Source organism: Mercenaria mercenaria, unplaced genomic scaffold (genome assembly GCF_021730395.1).
Source record: "Mercenaria mercenaria strain notata unplaced genomic scaffold, MADL_Memer_1 contig_2017, whole genome shotgun sequence".
In the NCBI taxonomy this organism is placed as follows: Eukaryota; Metazoa; Mollusca; class Bivalvia; order Venerida; family Veneridae; genus Mercenaria; species Mercenaria mercenaria.
Genome location: NW_026460046.1, coordinates 26723 through 47608, shown reverse-complemented (window position 1 = coordinate 47608; position 20886 = coordinate 26723). Strand labels below are relative to the sequence as shown.

The 20886-nt window shown below is 33.2% G+C and overlaps 1 protein-coding gene across 1 annotated transcript in view; it reads left to right on the top strand.

The window, feature by feature from the left end:
- The first annotated feature begins 202 nt into the window (after positions 1-202).
- LOC128552082 (uncharacterized) overlaps positions 203-20886 on the top strand; it is a 45781-nt gene continuing 25097 nt past the window's right edge. The window contains exons 1-6 of the mRNA XM_053533086.1: positions 203-321; positions 8236-8318; positions 10472-10570; positions 16006-16888; positions 17158-17269; positions 19432-19588. Coding sequence (XP_053389061.1) covers positions 16011-16888; positions 17158-17269; positions 19432-19588 — 1147 coding nt within the window. The 5' untranslated portion in view covers positions 203-321; positions 8236-8318; positions 10472-10570; positions 16006-16010. The remainder of the gene's footprint in view (positions 322-8235; positions 8319-10471; positions 10571-16005; positions 16889-17157; positions 17270-19431; positions 19589-20886) is intronic.

Sequence of the window (20886 nt, the reverse complement as noted above, 5' to 3'; positions counted from 1 at the left end):
ATACCTAAAATATAGCCCATGCTACTTTTGGAACATATATTTTCCCTTGCTTTAAATTTGCTGAAGAAAGGGAAAGTTTAAATTTGTTAGGCTCTAAAGATATGAGCTTATATAATATTGATTAATGAATATTGATATTTGGTATCTGTTTTAATTTGTTTTTGTAATATTAATGTATATATGATTATTCTCTTCTTTTCATGGCATCGCGGATGCTAATGTATGCACACAGACGTACACCTGCAACGGAAAATGTTACAGTGCTGAGCGGTATTACACGTCCTGTGGAACGTTCGGTTGGGGACGCTGTAGTAAATACAGGTAGATGTCTAATTTTAAGATTCAGCCAAAGATGGAATATTTTCGGATTTATACGAACAACAGGGGCCGTTTCACGACGCCTACTTATGAAAACGTTTCAATTTAATGATATAACTCTTTCAAGAAATATAGAAAAAGGATCCCGACTTTTACAATAAGAATAATAAAACATCGAATAACAAACATACAGTAAACAGTAGCAAAATACAGAATAACAATGATGACTTTTTAACAAAAAGCGTAAGGAAACATTGAACATTACTACAAACACACAATAAGAATATCGAAATATAAAAGGATAATAACAAAGTGTACAGTATAAATAACATAACATCGAATAACAATAACGAGCATACAATAACAATGCCATGGGTATATAAAACCGAGCTTAACCTAATCATATCTTTGCTTTATTCATGTATATGAAATAACCGTTGTTAAAGACTAAATAAAGTTTTGTAACATGAGCTATAAACATATTAGGTAAACAAACTCCAGTGAATATCTTATCATGAGTAAAAGATACAAAGAATAATGCAGAAGATTTGAATATTTTCGAGTAAGTAGGTAAGTGATATAAAATTCTCTATTTTATAGCTGTTTTATTTCACATAAAATAGTTTTGGTAGTTTTTCCCTAAATTACTGACATTATCATTTACATTATTTGAACAACTTTACTTCATATGAACCTATTAGACTAAGGAGCCTTTAACATATACAAAACTCTGTGGTGACCAATAACCATCAATACACGTATACTGATTTTGTGGATACATGTGTCATAAACAAGTAATTGTTGTAGTTTACGACAATGAAAAAAATTACAGACAGCTTAAAACAATTTAACTTATATGATCTTTTTGTACATGTAATTAAGTATATATAGCCTGATAATTTGTTACACAATAATCCTATGTGTACAATATTCCAGTTTTACGTCACCTTAAACAAATTGAAAGGTGACTAACATGTAGAATTATCCAACAGTGACATTGTATACAAAAGTTTCAAGTTTTCTTATAATCATTTGGTTTTCAGTCTTTAATAAAGCTGCACATTTTTCGCTTATATTTTGATGGTACATGTATATATCTGGGTCTCATTTAATTGAACATTTTACCATTATAAAATTATACTCGTTTTCTAAGACGTTACAAACATGACAATATCATATTCTTTCAATTAATGGTGTAACTTCTGGTCAACGACATGCTTCTATCTGCAGTCTATGAGAAGAAACTCTTAACATACAATTCAAGATCTTTTTGTAACATAATGCTTACTGGAAGTTTCTTGTCTCTCGTGCCAATTCTGCCTTAACTGAGCATGTAACCTTTGTTTAACTAAAGACAAAACCCAGTATTACCAACGCCAAGTGTACATAACAATTTATCACCTTTTGAGCTACAAATAATAGAAAGAGCATTGGAACATGAGGGTATACGATTTGTACGAGATATTGTTTTAATCTTAATTGTTGTAAGTGATACAGAGCAGAACAGAACGTTTATTTATTTTACTTATATAATAATATTTAACTACATACAAACAAAATCATACATACACACAGTAATGTAAATAGTACAAAAATTAGAAAGCTGGTGCAAAGATAAATGTAATTCAGCTAAAGTATTTCTTAAACTTTGACACTTCAGTTTGTTAATATATTATCACATTTAAGAATCTTGTTTTACCTCTATATATTAAAAAACAAAGAAAATCTTGAACCAATATCTTGTCTCCTATTCTTTATATACATGTCTATAAGTCTAGTGCGAAAAACAGACTCAAACATATTAAAGCTACTGGCCCACAGTTTGGGTGAAAGTTTTCAACATGTCCATTTCCATAGATAGTGAATAGTTAAATCATTGACATAATTCGTAGAATTTTTTTTTTTTGAAGTTGCATGCTTTAGTTATTAAATAGTCTACTATGCTGTTCCCGTTATACGCATTACATGTCTATTTATCGTGATTAGCGTTCATATCTAATCATCCGTTTACAATGCGACTATCCGTTGATTTACAAAGGTAAAGTAATGTTTCCCCAAACAGGGTTGAGTTGTCGTCGTCCGCGGTATAAATGAATCAAAATTTCAAAATCTTGTAACGGTACATCATAATTTATAAAATCAGATTTTGTCCCAATCTTTGAATTTGTATCCCTACATACATATACAATTCCTCTAGTTTAATTGAAAACAACACCAGTTTCTAACACTCAAAATAATTCTATGTCATTTAGATTGTGTGTTGGTTATTGTTAAGTTGCAATGTATGTAAATATTGTCTGGTATTTGAAAACAAGAAACGCGGCAACGCCAGGAAACCAGATTTTCAACATTTGCGGATACCATTTTTTTCATATTTTAGGAGTTTATTAACATTTTTAAAATAACTGAAAAGCAAAAAATAAAAGTTGAACAAAACTTTTGGTCACTCAGCTGTACTTCAGTTCTTTCCAACCGAGTTCCCATGATAACTGATGCATTGATCATAGCCTACACCACAAAGACATGCACATTAAGCTTATATTTTTAATGCCTAACAAACATTTAAATATGCTTTCTGTTACTCCAATACCAAAAAAGAATAAAACAACATAACAATACATGTACATGTAGTAATCAACATCTATGTAGATATTCTTGGGGCGTCGTTGTTAGTTCTTTGGCGGTCCTTACTAGCATTTCGGACCAAATACCATTTTTTGCAGCATACGTATATAATAATTACTTACAAATGGATGTGAAATATTTTGTTGCGTCACTGGGGAGGGGGCGGGGGGATTAATGTTCATACTTTATAGAAATGAGAATGAGATATGTCTACAAAGTCTTCTTTTTTTGTTCACAAACTTGTAAAATTTAGTCGAATATATCAAGAAATGGTCTTTAAGTATCTTTACTATGCAATTTCAGAAGTCTAGACCTAGGTCAGGTTTTACTTAAGTGGATAGGCAATCTGAAAAGGAAAATGTCCGAGGTCCTTTTTACTTAGAAATACGACATCGTATTCTGTAAAAAGTCTGTAAAATCAGTGTTAGCTCTTTTTGTCTTTGCGCGGGTCATTTAATGGTCCAAGTTATACAACAGATCTCTGCCCTGTATCGCTCCTAGCCAAAACCGGAAGCCGTCTCATCCCTGTATAAGAGACCATCGATGTACAACTTGTCCGCTACCAATAGTTTTTTGCCAGCCTTCCTTGAGTCCAGCATAACCGAATCAGTTTTCGTCGGCGTTCCATCACTTCAATTGGAAACTTCTGACTAATGTCATAGGACCTACTTAATATCTTAGCGTCCATGCTCGCCTATCTGGTAAACAGGCAAACTTTGCGAGTACGGGTCCTATCCTTGCAGATTAGTAGATTTCTATTATGTGAGCCCAATTAAATTTGACATCTATGGCTGCGTTTGCATGTCCTAACTTTTCTTCTATAAAAAACAGAGCCTTATTTACATGATAGAAGTCCTTTTCTCTCTTCTCTTCTTTAATCCCAAAGAATAGCAGTCCCCATGTGGTTCTTTTATGATATGAATATGAACCTCTGACTTGCCAAGTTTTGCTGTACCTCTATGATTCCAGATATAAAGGTTAGTCCTGTTTTGCGCCGTATAATCTGTACTGTATTTGTGCGCCGTAAAACCAATAGCAAAGAAAAGAAAAGCAGGTTATCACCAGTGCTTTTCCCTTTCAAGTCTGTGATCTCGTCCTTTTATATTGCTCATGTTATAGCCTTTTTAAGTTTCAACATGATTGTATTGAGCTCTTTTAGTTATATACCTTCTATACAACTACTGTCCTGAGTACGGCTTATCTAAATTTCCGACATTTCTGTTTCGAGACCGTTGGCTTTTTGATTCAGACAGTCTAGATTTGTAATACCGCTAACGGTTGATTGTATAGAGTTTAGTTATGACAGATTTATTTCTTTACAATAGAAACTTAGTACTGATCACTACTCATGTTTTGTACTGGAGCCTTCGGTGTTTGTGACTGTTTAATGTAACAAGGTCTAGTTGTTGTCACCTAGTGTTCGAGAAACAGGTGGAGAGAATGTTTGTTGATTTTGATTTACAAAGTTTGAATTTGCCTGTTGAAATCCTCCATATCATGTCGTGTTTTGCTGATATTTGACCATTTTGTAGAAGGTTCTGCTGAGACTGAGTAATTTGCTGAATATAAAGTACCATGCCTAATCTCTCTTCTCTGATACTGTCACTGTGGGGAATCTTTACTCTTCTTTCTCTTTCTTCTCATGTAGAACCAAAAAACAAACGTTTATCACTTTCCTGCTTCAAGCATATATAAATCCTCACAATCTGCTTATTGTCGCATTGCTTATCTATTTATATCCATTTCAATTCTCATAACTAAGAAAAATTTATTTGCTACAAAATTTAAATGTGCATTGCTTTGCTCATACGCTATAAAATGTGATAAAATCTGCACTTCGAAACAATGCCTTTGTTCTTCATGGCTCCAGTATCATAATAAATGATTAAATCATAATTTGTTTGAAAATAAATTAGAATTTTCTTAGACATCATTCAAAATAGATAGGGGTATATTAAGTTCTCTTTCAAACAACCACTATTTAGGACATGCGTAAATTAGCTTTGCGAAACAGTTTACGTTATACCTAAAGACATCTTAAAATCAAACTTAAGGCTAAACTTTAGACTTTCGTGAGAAATGCCACAGATACTAAAATGTTACAACAATTATATTTGCTCAGGAGACATATTCTCAGTATATTAAAATGGTCCATTTTGTCTATGTAAAACATCTTGATGGTTGTAATTTCTAATCAGGCAATTAAAACAATAGGAATTATTATGTGACTCGGATAGTGAAACTGACAGTAAATTAACAATCAAGCGAGTTTATAATGCTTGAGATGTAAGTTACCACATAGGAGATCCATTTTAAGACATCAAATTGAAAGGTAGAAAAAAGGAAACTTTTAAACATACCCTTATCTTGACTTGTCAATTGTGTCAGTAGTTTTCACGATCTCAGGTTATTGTTATCTTTAACTTCTTCATATGCATGAGTTTGAAAGTATTGAGACAGGAAATTGTAATGTAGAACACCATAATAAATTTTATGTAAACAGCTGTGCTTGAAAATGTCATTAAGTCACATACAAATATCTTTAGTCACGACAGCATTTTGTTTGTCTGTCATGCTGCGGAAGTTCCAAATGACAATTTGAGTATTAGAACTCTATTATGAAATATAACTACTATTTCAGATGAAGCTGTATACATGTAGCTGGAGGTAAACTATGTTATCTATAGTAATACCACGGACTAAATTTATTATTTTATATCATATGAAAGCGGACGAACAGAAGCTGATATTATTGCTAACAATATAAACTACTGTTCACTATTCTAGTTTCATCCGGATGATTTTCTCATTAACGTAGAAGTACGATTCTCAATGATTTAACCATAGTTGATTACCTTTATATACATGCAAATATATACACACAATTGCAACAAAACAAAACAAAGTCTAGTTACACTTCCCAGGAATGAATAGAACAATATTATACATGTAATGGTGACACATAATTGTTTTCAGGTATAAGCAGTTGTTATTTTTAGTGTCCATATGTCAATTTATAATTAAATGGTACATGTAGTGATTGTTATTAGTAAAAATGTAATATTCAGTTGGAGAAACTTTAGAAGCGGATGTACTGAGATCATTTTCTCACTGGTCACCATCCCCAGTTTTATGCCCGAGTTACATATTTCCAAACTTGTGCTAATATTCAGCTTTATGATTTTGGTATTATAATTATTCAATAAAAATAAAATGTTGTTAGCTTAATAAAAGCTAAAATTGTAAGTTTTCAGCAACATTTCCAGACGGAACGGCTGTCGGATAAAAAATTAATTTATTTAGACAATTGATGCAATTGATGCAATTACATTTTTACAATCAACAGAAATAAATGAAACCATTAGACGGAAATGATCACAATACCTATACCAAGTCGTGCAGACGGCGGAAATTAATTCCAAACAATAATTTTTGGTAGAAAACCCCTCTGTATTGTCTCCAACGCTATAAAGACTGAGTCTCTAAAAATAATTGAAAACAACATAAAGAAGGTATGCTTCCGTACGAATAATATGTTACGTGTTTTAGTATCCGAGTTTATTCATAGTCGACACTGGATGCCTACATCGGCAACTCGTTCAGAAGATATTTAGTGCAAAATACAGAGGCTGCTCTTATTCAAGAATCTCATTCTGGTTCTTTTATGTGTGAGCGCCCTACACGGGAGCTGGATTAAAAGCCACATCCAAATGACTGCTAGTAATCTTAGTCGGTTGAGCGCATGCTCGAACTCGCGATTCCTTGATAGTCCACATGACTACTGCATACTGTATGTGTGTATCTAAACTTCTTTATAGTCGGGACCGGTAATTAAACTTACAGGGTAGCCCAAAATGCACAATTCGTAGACACGAAAATGAAGAAGTCATATTGGTTTTCTATGAACCAATGTAATTCGCTGTTAGGAAACTTAGTTTTATCCCATGATTCAAATTATCGAATAGATATTTTCTAAAGATAAGAAGTGTTTTACAGGCTGAAAAATACATAATACGGATTACCTTAAAATATTTCATCATGTAACACAAATAACACAAAGATTATTTGTAGGGCATATATAGAACAGTATAGAAAAATATAATTCAAATTATCGGATAAATATTAAAAAATGCAAAATATACTAAACAAAAGTTCTAAGTAGACCTTTAAAGTTGCAACGAGTGCAGAATAACTCCAGCAGAATAGCAGAATAACTCCAGCAGAATAGCAGAATAACTCCAGAAGAATAGCAGAATAACTCTAGCAGAATAGCAAAACAACTCCAGCAGAATAGAAGAACAACTCCAGCAGAATAGTATAATAACTCCAGCAGAATAGCAGAATAACCGAACAACTCCAGCAGAATGGCAGAATAACAACTCTAGCAGAAAAGCAGAATAACACCAGCACAAAAGATCCAACAGAATAGCAGAATATCTCCGGCAGAATAGCAGAATAACTCCAGTCAGAATAACTCCAGCAGATTAGCATAATAATTCCAGCAGAATAGCAGAATATCTCCGGCAGAAGAGCAGAATAACTCCAGGCAGAATAACTCCAGCAGATTAGCAGAATTAGCCATAGGAGTACATAGCAGTGCATACTTGCCAACATTCCACTTACCATCCTGATTAAGAGGCTTAACAGATGCTGTTTCTAACAAATAGCGGTCTGTGAAATGGTAAACATCACGTGACATCACGAAATTTACAATTCTATTGGTCAGTTCAAATGTAAAACGCAGCAAATATCACGTGTTTACAAAGTGAAACAAATGATGGAAGCACATAACAAGCTGGTCATTAATATAATGGATTATCCATGAAGAAAATACTTGCGTAGTACCTGCACGTTTTTTCGTGGAGAAATTCCGAGTTTTGTTTACGTCATGAAACCTATGCAAGGGTCAAATGTAAAAGAAACAAGACACGAATTCGTGTGATATATCGTGCATTATTTAGGACATCGTGCTAATGAATGCATATTTGTTGATCGCAATTTGTCTCTTTAATATTCTAACGAATGCGTTCCTAACGAAACTCTCAGCAATGCTTTCTCCCACATTGGTGAGGGGTAAGTGATTTGAAGTCATCGACCTTAATAACTCGGCTACAGATACTTTTACGTTTTGTGTGTTAATATTATATTCACTTGCAATTTTTGTTAAGTCAAAACAAAAACATGTGAGTATATGTTGAGCAAAAGTATGTTTTCCTTATTTGATCATGTCGTGCGCGAGAGGTTGTAGACTCTATGCAGTTCTAAAACCACACTTTGATACGTTTGTTCTAGATCGATTTCACACAACTGCAATCAAGCGTGTGTTAGGGAGATATGCTGCCCAGGATATACCGGAGAACCAGAATGTACACAACGTAAGTTCATTTAATTGTTTTCAAGCTTATCTCCTATCATATATAAAACGATTTCAACGAAAATACTTACATAATAAATGTTACATTGTAAAGAAAACATTATCATGTAATACATATATCTACCAACACCTTGAAGATGTTCTTTAATGCCATATGTTTATTTGACGTTTAACACATTTTGCTATCATATAAAGGAAAAACAATATAAATATAAGAAGCCTGTGTTGTGAAGGAGTAGCATACCGTGTCAGCTCTAGCTATGGAGCTATTTTCCCGAACAAAATAAGACAAACAAATTTAGTAAATAAATTTGGCTCCATAGAATATCAACATTTTGAAAAGGTGATGAAATATCATACATATCGCACATTTTGAAAATTCGTGCACATATTTATAACCCTCAAAAAGTAAAATGGTGATCACAACTTTACAATTCATGGCAGTAGCATAGACCAAATTTGAAAGTATATTCAGTTGCATGGAGATAACATTTTTATGCACATCCCTCATAAAAGCATTTCATAGGGAATGGCACAAGTAGTAGGGACGTAAAACATGTCAGATAAAACACACAAGACAAAGCAAAATAAGATACACCAGAGAAGTTAACAAAGCTTGTAAATCAACGCACATTTAAAGGATCACGTATGCTATATAAAAAGCAAACCAAAACAAAAAGGATTCAGATTGAAACTATAAGTACTAGCTTATACAAATATTGCACATTAGGTTGGGCTGCTGTATGACGCAACAGTCTCGCAAACTCCTCGAAGTCCTCCACCAGCCTAATTAATTCAGATCACTATTGAACTGAAAATGCAATAAAATGGTGTGTTACATCTAACGAGTTATAAAATTACATAAAAATGTATCCAATATTACTGAGAAAATGCTTCTGACAATTAATTATAAACAATACATGTGGCTGATGTCTGCTGTTTCGTGTTTTGCGTCTTCGCCTTTGTGACGAGAACAAGAAACTTTATACTTCATGAACGAACATAAAGTTGATACATAATAGAGTGACCTGTTAAGACACCCGACTGCTTCAAATATATTAAATCGTCTAAATACAAATGATGATAAAAATGTTTAAACTCTTTCCATAATGTATTGACACTACTGATCAGAATAATAGGCCTGCATTTTAAGGATGTATCTCTTTTGCCTTTATTATATATCGGCATGACTGTAGCTGATTTTCACGTGTCCGGATACTCACATTCAGTTAATAATCTATTAAGACGTATACATAATGGTTTACAAATTGTATTTTTACATTCTTTTAACGTTATGTGCCAATTTCATCTGGGCCCGAAGCTTAACTAATCAGCAAAGTCGCTAAAATATCAATAACTCCTAGTTCATTTATCAAGAATATTACATTTGCCGAACAATAGTTGTATAGAACAGCTTTGCAATTCTTAAGCAAACAGACAGGCCTGATTATGACTGCAGCTTATTCATTACAACTGAAGACAGCAAGTGTACATGTCATCTCAATCAAATAAAAGTCTCTGTTTAAGTCCTTTCATTTTGGTCACATCGTCAGAGCTTATAAATGGAGTGTCTCCTTTAGGACATTTTTGTGGACATTTTTATAAAGCCAATGACCGACCACAAATAAGATGGATAGCCCCTCACAAGACAGAATTGATTCTACAATTGCACGTCTGCAGAGCCTCACATTTTATTATTTTATCAAACTCGTTTAATGAATTCAATATGAAAAGATACTCATGTAATATCCTCTATGTATTAGGTTGTACAAAAGAGTAATTCCATAAATACTGAATATGATGAAGATTGTTTTGCCACACGTTTTAGTCTAATTTGTATGTTTGTGATATTGTTTAGATCAACATGTTATCATGTGTTTTGGTAATGGTTAGCTGGATTGGTAATGTGGTTTGTTTGTAGCATCGTAGCATCATGTGTTGCATTGAAATTGTATATAGGGACGTGTTACGTTTCAAATTATTTCGAGAGTGTCTGGTATTCGAATACAGTGCTACCTACAAATGTACCCGTGTTATATCTAAATATAGATTTTCATTAACAACAAACTGTATATTGTGCAGGTGGTTGGTTTAAGCTCCTTATGTTTCCAATTAAATTGTACATATTTTTTATAATCTAATTATTTTATGCAGCATTATGTTATGGGTCTACTACATGTCCGAACGGCGGAACATGTGTGTCTCCAGACCATTGCAGCTGTCCTGAAGGGTTTCAGTCACCAGACTGTATAGGTAATTATGTAATACAAGTATATATATTTAGATTTATTGCAGCAATAGTATTATTTACATATTATAGATTTAGATTTTATAGTTTATTAACGTCTCATTCATTTTTACAAACTTATAAATTTGCATAAAACGTAAAACAAATGTAAATGACCGTTCTAATCAGAACTAAAAGAGACAAGTATAGGTAATTATGTAATACAAGTATATATATTTAGATTTATTGCAGCAATAGTATTATTTACATATTATATGTGTGCAGGTACATCGTTCAGTTACATTAATGTAGAGTCGCATTTTCTTTAGAATAGATCTTTTGACTGGGAGACACTGTAAAACTGCCTTTGATTAGATAGTTTTGACTTCGAATTATGACATGAAGACAAATGGCAAAAATACATAGCATAGCTCGGTTGATTATAGAATAGCAGCAAAACTGTCGTGTCTCGTTTTTAGAGCGAAAAGTGCTTAAAATTATCTATTGTGGCCACTCATCGTCCGCCGTCCGCGTATGATTGTTCGCATGTAATGAGTTTGCGAACAATCATACAATGAGTTATAATTTGTGTAAGAATTAAAGTGACCAAAGTCACAGTAAAGTTTGAAAGGAAGGTATATAGTTTCTAATTGTTATATTCAGTCTAATAACTGAAATTCTATCCTATCGAAAATCTTAAAATCTTTGTTAAATTTTAGACAAAGCTCATTGGTATCGCTGTTCGCCTGCTGTTAAAATGCAAACAAATGTTTCTTTGTGAGTGATATTAAACTGGCAGTACCAGTTAGTAAACTAATAATATAAAGGACAAGTAAGAGAAAATTTGGACGAAATTGACCAACATTTGTTCCAGTTCACACGTTAGGGTCGGGTAGAGATTATTGGAGCGCTTAAACCGTCTTGCTATAGAGCTGAGTTTTAAAGCGATGTGGTAGATTCTTACATGAAAGAGGTCCAGGGTTTTAGTGCCGGCCAGGACTTGAATATTTCTCAGACAATTTCACCCAGAGTACTAGCAAGTTGAGTCATGTAAAAATCTTTTCGAAAGTCTGAGACCACTGCTATGGAAATATTCTTACAGCAGCTCAGAACGAGCTATCCAAACCAACAAGGAACTGGTTCTCATCTGCTTTAAACTTCGGTTCAACATATTAAAATCAGCCGACCACCAAGTATGACATAAGACGAACTTGTGTTGGTGGATGATCTTAGTAGGTTTCGGAAGAACTTCAGAAGAGTGGGCATTTGCAGCAGGGAATATTACGTACTAGATATTAACTGGCCTTCTCTCATACATTTCTCAAATCATTTTCCCCTTGTATGTCAAATATTTGCATAGGCATCCCAAGCCAATGTTAAGTGGTGGCAACAGCAACAAGAGGTACAAAGATCATCGGCATCTCCTTCTCCAGCGACAATCGTAAGTACTCAAATTCAAACCTATTCGCTGAGAAGACGGCCGTGACGCCCACTGACATATTTAAATGTCTGGAAAGAGTTAAGTCAACAAGCACAAAATTAATGTTAATCTCCGGTAAGAAGTTGACTTTAAAACCTCATGCCGAACTAACCAGTCGTCGTCTGTCATGATCCAATCAGATGTCGATTTTCGGCATACACGTGTGTACCATTTATCTGATTACCGAGATTAACAGACAAGTAAGCATCTGTCTCCTAAATCCTAAATCTAGTTTGCTAAACTGTTGAAGTGAAGTTTGAGCTGTGTAAGTTATATTTTCTCCTTAATCATAAGAAACCTCGAGAGACAGACATGTAAACGTTAGTTTTCCTAAATTGATAAGTACTCGAGACGTTAAAAGTTTCATCAAACTTAAAAGTTATCAAAAAATATAGTGCTATATGCAATATATTTATACCATTTAATTTAAAGTTGACGTTGTACTGTAAAAGCGCTATGTGGCGAAGATGGATATTACAAAATATATGTAATAAACATAGTTGAACGTAAAATCATTGAATTCCAAATAAAAGTATACATATACTGACATTGTGAATGAACAAGTATTGTTCAAATACTAGCGATATATGGCCAAATGAAAAGAACTGATTGGGCCGACAACAGTTTCTTTTCTCGTTGTGTTTTTATCGAAAAATACTGCTACCAACTAAACTTTAGGCGCGCGTTTCATTTTAAAACTTTTATTGATATAATAAATAGCACACAGACGTTTAAATAGAGATGAAGGATTGAAAATGTTGAAGAATTAAAAAATGGCTTGATAACGAAATCGGAGAGAATCTCCAAACAAGGCAAGGACCCGTGTGAAACATGCTGAAAACCAGTGACTGGTTGGATGCCCATACCCATCCCCTTAAAATAAAACTGACAAAGTTAATTGAAAATAAACAGTTGTACCTGATTAAAGTTGGAAGTAATAAATTGCAGTTTAATAGCCACAAAATAGAAGAAACCGTTTGTTTGTATTACGAATGAATTAACATAAGTAAATTAAAATTGAAGAAATGAATAATTTCGGGAATTAAGAAGAATTTACGATGACAAAAAGTATATCAATTCGAACCTAAATTTGTTCAAACCGTACATGCAACTATTTTAAAATATTTTCTTCGAGTTGGTTACATTTGAAAATGTTCTTTTTAGCAACAACAGAATTTGAAATATAGTTGAAGTACATTATAGAATTTGAGAAACATGCGAAAACACAGTATAGAATTTAGAATAATAGAAACATACAAAAATACAGCATGGAATTTGAGAAACATACGAGCAATACTACATTAAAACACAATCTCGAGTCATACTAATTACCGCAGATGACTACTACAATAAATTGATTAACAAAAGCAGAACGACAGAACGTCCTAAAAGGCTAAATAATCATGAAATGCTAAGGACACCATACGCCATATGCAGTTGAAATTTATTTGCCAAAGAATTATCCATCGAGCCCACAACAACTATATGCATAATATCATAAGCCAAGAAACGAAAAAATCAAAAACAAATCTAGTCAATCATCATAGGAAAAAATCAAGACGCTGCAAATAACACCTCACTACGGAACAATTATATTATTATTCACAGCGACGCTCACACAAACATACACTCTTAACTGTCAGTTTAAAGCAATCTTCATTAAAAAAGACCTGCATACCTTACCTATTATTAAAGAACCAAATTCGCTCATCCCTATGCAAGGTATCGAAATTAGTTCACCTGGTTTGGGGAATCATTTAATTAACTTTCTACCACACAAGGTCACCGGTCCAGATATCACCACTCTTGAAGGAATATTTGAGAATCACAACAAGAGATATATTTATGACTTTTTATATACCATACATCCTTAAACTAAGATGAAGTCCTAAAAGATTTATGTATGACCAACGTTGTTCCAGTATTCAAGAAGAGTGAAAGAAGTAAACTAGTCAAATTTAAACCTGATTTCCTAAATGTGACGGAACATATATTTCACTCTACTATCACGGGACACTTCGAAAAACATAACATCATTTACTGCATCTAAACATGGTTTCTGTTGTACGACAGTCCAAACCTTGGCAAAAGAACTTTCTGAAGACAAGCACATGTAGTTTTCATATTTATAGCATAAAAAAGCTCTGTCTTGAGCCAGATAGGATGCCTTCTAAGTGACTGGAAGCAGCAACATTCAACACCAACTGAGGCTAATGTAAACTTAACGGACCCAAAAGGACTGTCATGGGTTCACTCATATATACCACCAGACACTGTAAGCATACCACTAGGGCTCTTTGCCGACGTCTTCCTCATTTAAAAATATGTCAACCAAGTCATTGATACACCCAAACGTAAACATGCCATTTCGCCATTTAAAAGTGGCAAGTAATTTTTCCTCACTTTTTGCCGTAGGTACCTTTATTCTTGAGAGCCTGGTAGTGACACAAATACTATACACACTTTGAAGTGGATACTTCTAATGCACAGATAATGCTAAAAGGGGTGTTAATATTCTTTAAAATAATTCACTACCGTGCTGAAATCTGAGTGCACAAGTCACCTATTCCGGCAAGATAAGGCGTTCCCTAGTTTTTGGATTTGTTCGAAACTTTAACCTTTAACAACTGATCATTTACGCTTATTTGTGTTTTATCAGTACATATTAGATTTTCACAGGAGGTATTTTTAAAATTGGAATTTCCTATCCTGGCTGCTCAACAACCAATATCATTTTTAGCTTATTTTAGCATTAGTATACATTTAAAATTAAAATACTTTGCCTAAGGGGTGATATGAATATGTGTTCGTGCGTGCATGGGAACGTGTGTCTGTTCGGATTTTGCGTCTTTTCCAACATATTTCTTAGTCATATAGAGACGATATTTACTTGTAGCAGTGAGCACAATGCCTAACTTTATAATGCTGTCTCAATAGAATATCTCGCCGTCGATACCACACCCAATCGTATTATAATGACACCAGACTGACAAGTCCTCTTAATGCAAGCGAGGAAGCAACTACTTCCACTTTACACGTCGAATAGTATAGTGCACTCTTACGCCAGATACCACTTGAATATAGAAACGGACGTAATATATTTGTCTAAGACTTGCATTTTGCCGAATTTCACTAGAAATGCAAGTTTGTAAAATTATTATTATCTCCCTTTCCCTATCTTGGTTGCGAAACCAATGTAAATTGTAAACAGACGAATTCTAAAGATTCGCAATGCCTTTTGTCTCAGATAGTTGAAATATCCATCAAGTTCAAATATAAAACTAGATAATCTATTGAAATTAAAAATACGTTTGTATTAAAGGAAGGTAATCAGAAGAGTTAATACTGAATAATAAATCATACATAGGGATCTAACTCTATGTAGTAGGCCATTCTATTCTTAAAATAAATCTTAAACAGATTATACGAAAACTGAAAAAATGGTTAAACGTGATTAACCACTTTATTGTAAATATGACATGTTTGACAGTTTAGCCACCATTCATTGGATTTTCGCACTAGGTGTTGATCTAGAAGAAGATATGTAAAAGGTTTAGCATCGGGCTCATGGGTCTTCAAAGTATTTTATAGGAAATATATCCATGTACGTTTTCGTTACTTTTGAAATATTTTTGTGTTGGTGGCCATCTCGAGAATCTATAATCATCAGCAGTTTATAAACACATATTTTGTTATATAAACAGATGTATAACTGAACTTGATGTGTAATTTTGACGATTTTAATCAATAACTGTAACACAGCTTATTTGAAAAAAAAAGCCTCTGGTATGTAAGAATTTCGTGGCGACCATTTTGAAATAGCTATAATTAGGTCCAGTAGACGTTTCGGACCCTAGTAAAATTTAGCTAGGATGCATAAAGGACAAGTTTGGAAAGTTAGGTGGTCTAAATTAGACCTGAAATCCAGGATGTGTTCCCTAGCTATAATTTATTACAGAAATGAAACTTTTTTTCTTACAGATCAAATGGCTAACGCTTCTGTCTTCCGTCGGTATGAAATAACAAGACAACTTCTACCAAAACCTTGTTTCGAGATATCTCTGGCTAAATTTGTAGGCAGCAAGGACGAAGATATATACCTGCAATCGACTTCAGAGTGGTACACATTGACAAACGATTATAACACCATATTTACTCTAGGAATAGCATACGTTACATCTAATAACACCACTATTCCTCTTTCTGTTTCGGGAATAGAACTCGTAATTCATAATAACACATTTGAGCTAAATTACGATGCACAGTATCAACATACACAAGGATCCGTCCTATACAACAGTGTTATATCATCAGATTGTCAGTCTATAACTTTCGTTGAATCTGACATATCTGAGTTTATTTCGGCTGGGTCTTTTATAAAAACTATGTTCGAATCGCTTTCACTTCTTTTTCCAGACTGGCTACACTTTACGCACTCTTATGATATGTTACTATCTACTCAAAATAGTAAAGGTGATATTCTGTTCGGACAAGATATAAATGATACCTGGTGCGAAGGTGCACCATTTGTTGAAAATCATCTCTACGCTGTATATCGATTTGATTCAGGGTTCAAAATAGATATATTTGGAAGCAAAGTCGCTATACATTCGCCAATAGATTCTGAAATGATTTGTCTGCTTGTTGATATATATCAAACTGGTGGTGTGACGACATTTGTACTTCTGCCAGATGAATCTGCAAGAAGTTTGCAAAATGTAACAATATTACAAACACTGAAACAAAAGCACAATATCTATATTGACCCAAAAGGAATCGGAATATCAACAGTTAAGGGAATCGACTTACCTTCTCCGGATGAAAGACCTGATCTCTGGAACGGAGACAGAATTATTCGGTTTTCGTACGTATGTTGTTTAAATAAAAACGATTCTTAATTACCTTGTAAAAGCCCTTTACTGAATACTAGTTATAAGATACCATCGTTAAAACATTTTTGATCGCCATTTTGAATAGATGAAACAAAAGAATATATAACTACTAAACATATGATCTATTGGTGCGTATATGTATCCTGTAACATGTGAGGATGTACGTAAAACATATATAATTCATATCATACCTTACTTTTTGGCATAATAAATTCTTTGCGTCTTTCTTTTTTGTTTTCAGAGAACTTCATGTATCAGATGTCTGGATCCATGGAAATATACAAATACATAGTAATTTCTTTACAATAGATGCAGTTGCTGATTTTTATATTGAAGTTCCAAATGTCCAAAAGGTAAAACACTATTGAAACAGAAAGCCCAACAATTATCAATCTTGTATGTCCGTCATTCCGGTCCATCTGTCATTGTGAAGCCCTTGCCATATTTTTATTATTTATCATATTAAGTTTTGTCTACAAATGACACATGACATATAACTCTGTGTATCGGGGTATATAGTATCCATCTTAGGTAAAGTATTAGTATTCTTATTTGAGTTATAAGCTGATAGTCCGATTTTTTGTTTTAAATCGGCACAGTATTTACCATACCATTGCCATTTTTCAAAATAGTATAGCAATTTGTAATGTTGAATATCTATGCTCCCTTTAATCATGTATTTAAAATCTTTACCCTGTCCCTAGAAAATTTTTCCAAAGGCAAATATAGGCAAATATTCTTTTACACAGGATAAATTCACAGTATTCCATCCTTTTGTCAATTCTACCTGACAACCCTTACTAGTACAAAAACGTTTTCTGTTATTATGCACACATCTGCAAATAAAGATATTCATTTAATTGATCAATGGTCTATAAATGCACAAAAACAATTACGCCAACTACCAGCTCGGATATTAAAGCTCCTCTTCCCGAACCAGCACTTAGTTATTTCTCGTATAATAACAGGGTTTTCATTCCGCACGGTTTTCCCTCACAATTGTGTATGGTTCAATACTCTTAGATTTCATCCTAACTTTGCCAGTTGTTTGAAAATGATCATGCTTGCTTATGAGTTTAGGACATCATGAAAATATCATTATTACATGAATAATTGACTCATTTTGTAAAGTAAGAGTGTACAATATTAAATTGTTTTGGTTAAATTAATTTATTTTTTACATTTGTTCGGAATTGGTAAGATAATTATGAAGATAAGCACATGGTTTTTTATATTTACCACAATCTGCCCTTTACGTTTAATCATAGAGTCAATTTAGGTTCGGGCATGGCATGCACTAATTGTGTCTCTATTAGAAGTACGTATTCAGAAATGCTGAGATGATCAATAATGATAAGACGATACGTGTTTGATTTTACTAAAATTATATCAAAATCGCAATATAAGGCATTATGTATTCTTGTTTTAAATCATAATGGCCCTTTTACCTTTTTCAAAGTAGTAACAAAACTGTGGCTGGAACATTATAAACAAACGCATTATGACCCTTTAAATGAATGTCATCTTTTTCCAGAGTTATATGCAATTTAGGTTTTTCAACATATTCCATATATAATCATAAAGATTTTGATATATGTATGTGTGTCCCAATTATTCAGTTTACGCAATATCTCTTTCAAACGTTAACGGATGATACTCCATGACATGTAGATGCACACCAATAAAATATTTTTGATAATTAAGTCTTTTTGTTTGTTTGTTGTTTTTGTAATATTCAAATTTGGGATATTTTATGGATTCCTGTATATTTAACTCTTCGTTAGCCTTTAGCAACATGACTTGATGTATATGTAAAGTACATACTGGTAACCTGAGTTAAGACCCTTTCATCAGATTTGAGGTGCATGTGGATACAGACTGTTTGGTTTCCAACTGCTTACTGTTTTCATTGAAACTTGCATGACTGATGAACAATGATGTGAATATGTGAATTAAAGTTAATATTAAGGACACGGTCAGTTACTTCTTAAAATGTTGATTACATGTTATATTAGAGGTCATGGTTTTAGATTTATTTTACGGATAGTTTTAATTCCACAGATAAGCAACAACGATATGACTATGCGAAAGACAACACATACATTTTGTATTTGTTTTGGCAATTTTTACACTTTATTGCCATTTTATGGGTCTTTGTAATATTCTTAAAGAGATATGTTGTAATGCATAGTCGTGTACTGAACATCACCGCCGTTATCAGTTGTGAAAGCTTCAATGAGTTGAAACGTATTTACTTCGATTGAAATTTCGCAACTGGTAAAACTTTCTATAAGGGTCCTGATAATTGTGGACTAAATTAATATTCTTATATAATGAAATCCCTTTATCGAGTTAGGCGAATCAAACAATGATTTTTAACGACTATTTTAACCAACCTTTGAGGTCCAATTTCCAGAAATTATCATCCTTAATATAGTAACAATGAAGATGTTATTAATTCATTAAAGACGTTTCCGATAACTAATTAGTTTATTATAAAACATTTTATTAACAGATGCTCAGTTCCTTGTATCTCGATAAATGGAATGGATTCTACAGAATTTTACTTTCGGAGGAACCATTATTGAGAATAAAACTTCTAGGCAGTTATTACACAGTTCCCTTAAAAGGCTTTCGAACTCTTGACGTTGCAACATATTCTTCGGAAGCAGGTAAACAGAAATAACATAAAATAATTTTTTTTTTACATAAGTGTCATTAAATTTTGGTATTAAGGTACGTTATGGGCGGTAATGAAAATGTTTTAGCTGTATTACACTAAACGTTCACTTATTGATGGTGACTAAATATCCGTAGTTTGATTTTTTTACAGAATGTATACAACTCTGATACGAGCCAACCCTAATGGCATGTCGCCCTAAAAAGGACAAGTGACAAGAACCATACCATTTTCCTACGTCAATTTTCACAGGCTATAAATCGCTGATTAAAGTTCATGAATTGAAACAAGCACGACTTGCTCGTGCAAATAAATGTTGTTCATGCATGTATTCAGTCACAGAATACATTGTGACATATATATGTTTTGCTTGAAACAGAAGTAAAATAAGGAGAAATACATATGCTTTAAATCTTGTAAGAAAAACTGAATAAATGAAAAATAAGTGTTGTTAAGGTTTAGGAGTACTTCATAAAAACACAGAAATATTTGATAAAAGAACAACAACTTTACCAACAATCTACCTGACTATTACATGTTCTGCCATACTCTTCTGTGTGATGGATACTTAAAATATTCTGAAAATGTTGTCCCCCTTTACAAACGAATGAATTTGTAAAGAAATAAAACTAAACAATTCCTGAAAACTGCGTTGTACCTACTTATGTGAAATTTCAACACTGACATAATCGCAAATGCATTAAAACGAACATAATTATGTAACAGTTCTTCAAAAATGGTGAGTTTTTAAAGGCATTTAACTGTCTGGAAGTGTGGTCCCTTTATGCAGTCCTTTACCGCAATGTATATATCAATATACTGACAATTGTTTTGTAGAGTAATATAATACATGTTTTACATGCTCTTCGATTTTCACGTGAAACAACCCTTTCTTTCAATGATTTGGTGTTGTTTGATTTTTTTTTCTCAAAATGTAAGGCTAAGCGTTAAGTGTATATTTCTTACGTATTTAGTTTAGAAAAAAACCTCTCTCACAGCTGATGTTATTATCGCGCAGAGACTACCTTCTGCATTTCTGGCCAGTACTCTCTCCTTTGTAAGAAATCATGGTGACCGTTGTCACAGTCCGCACTAACAAGGATTCATACATGTTTCTGGTAACGTTCTAAAAATCAGGGTAGGTAAGTCAGTATTTTTTTTTATTAAGTGGGACATTTCGGAAATTATTTTTGTGTCAAAAAATGAATACAAATAAGTGGGTTATGGTTTTAGAGCATCAGTAAGTTAATTTCTAATATCACTGACCACGTTTAAAGCATGAAAAGTGCA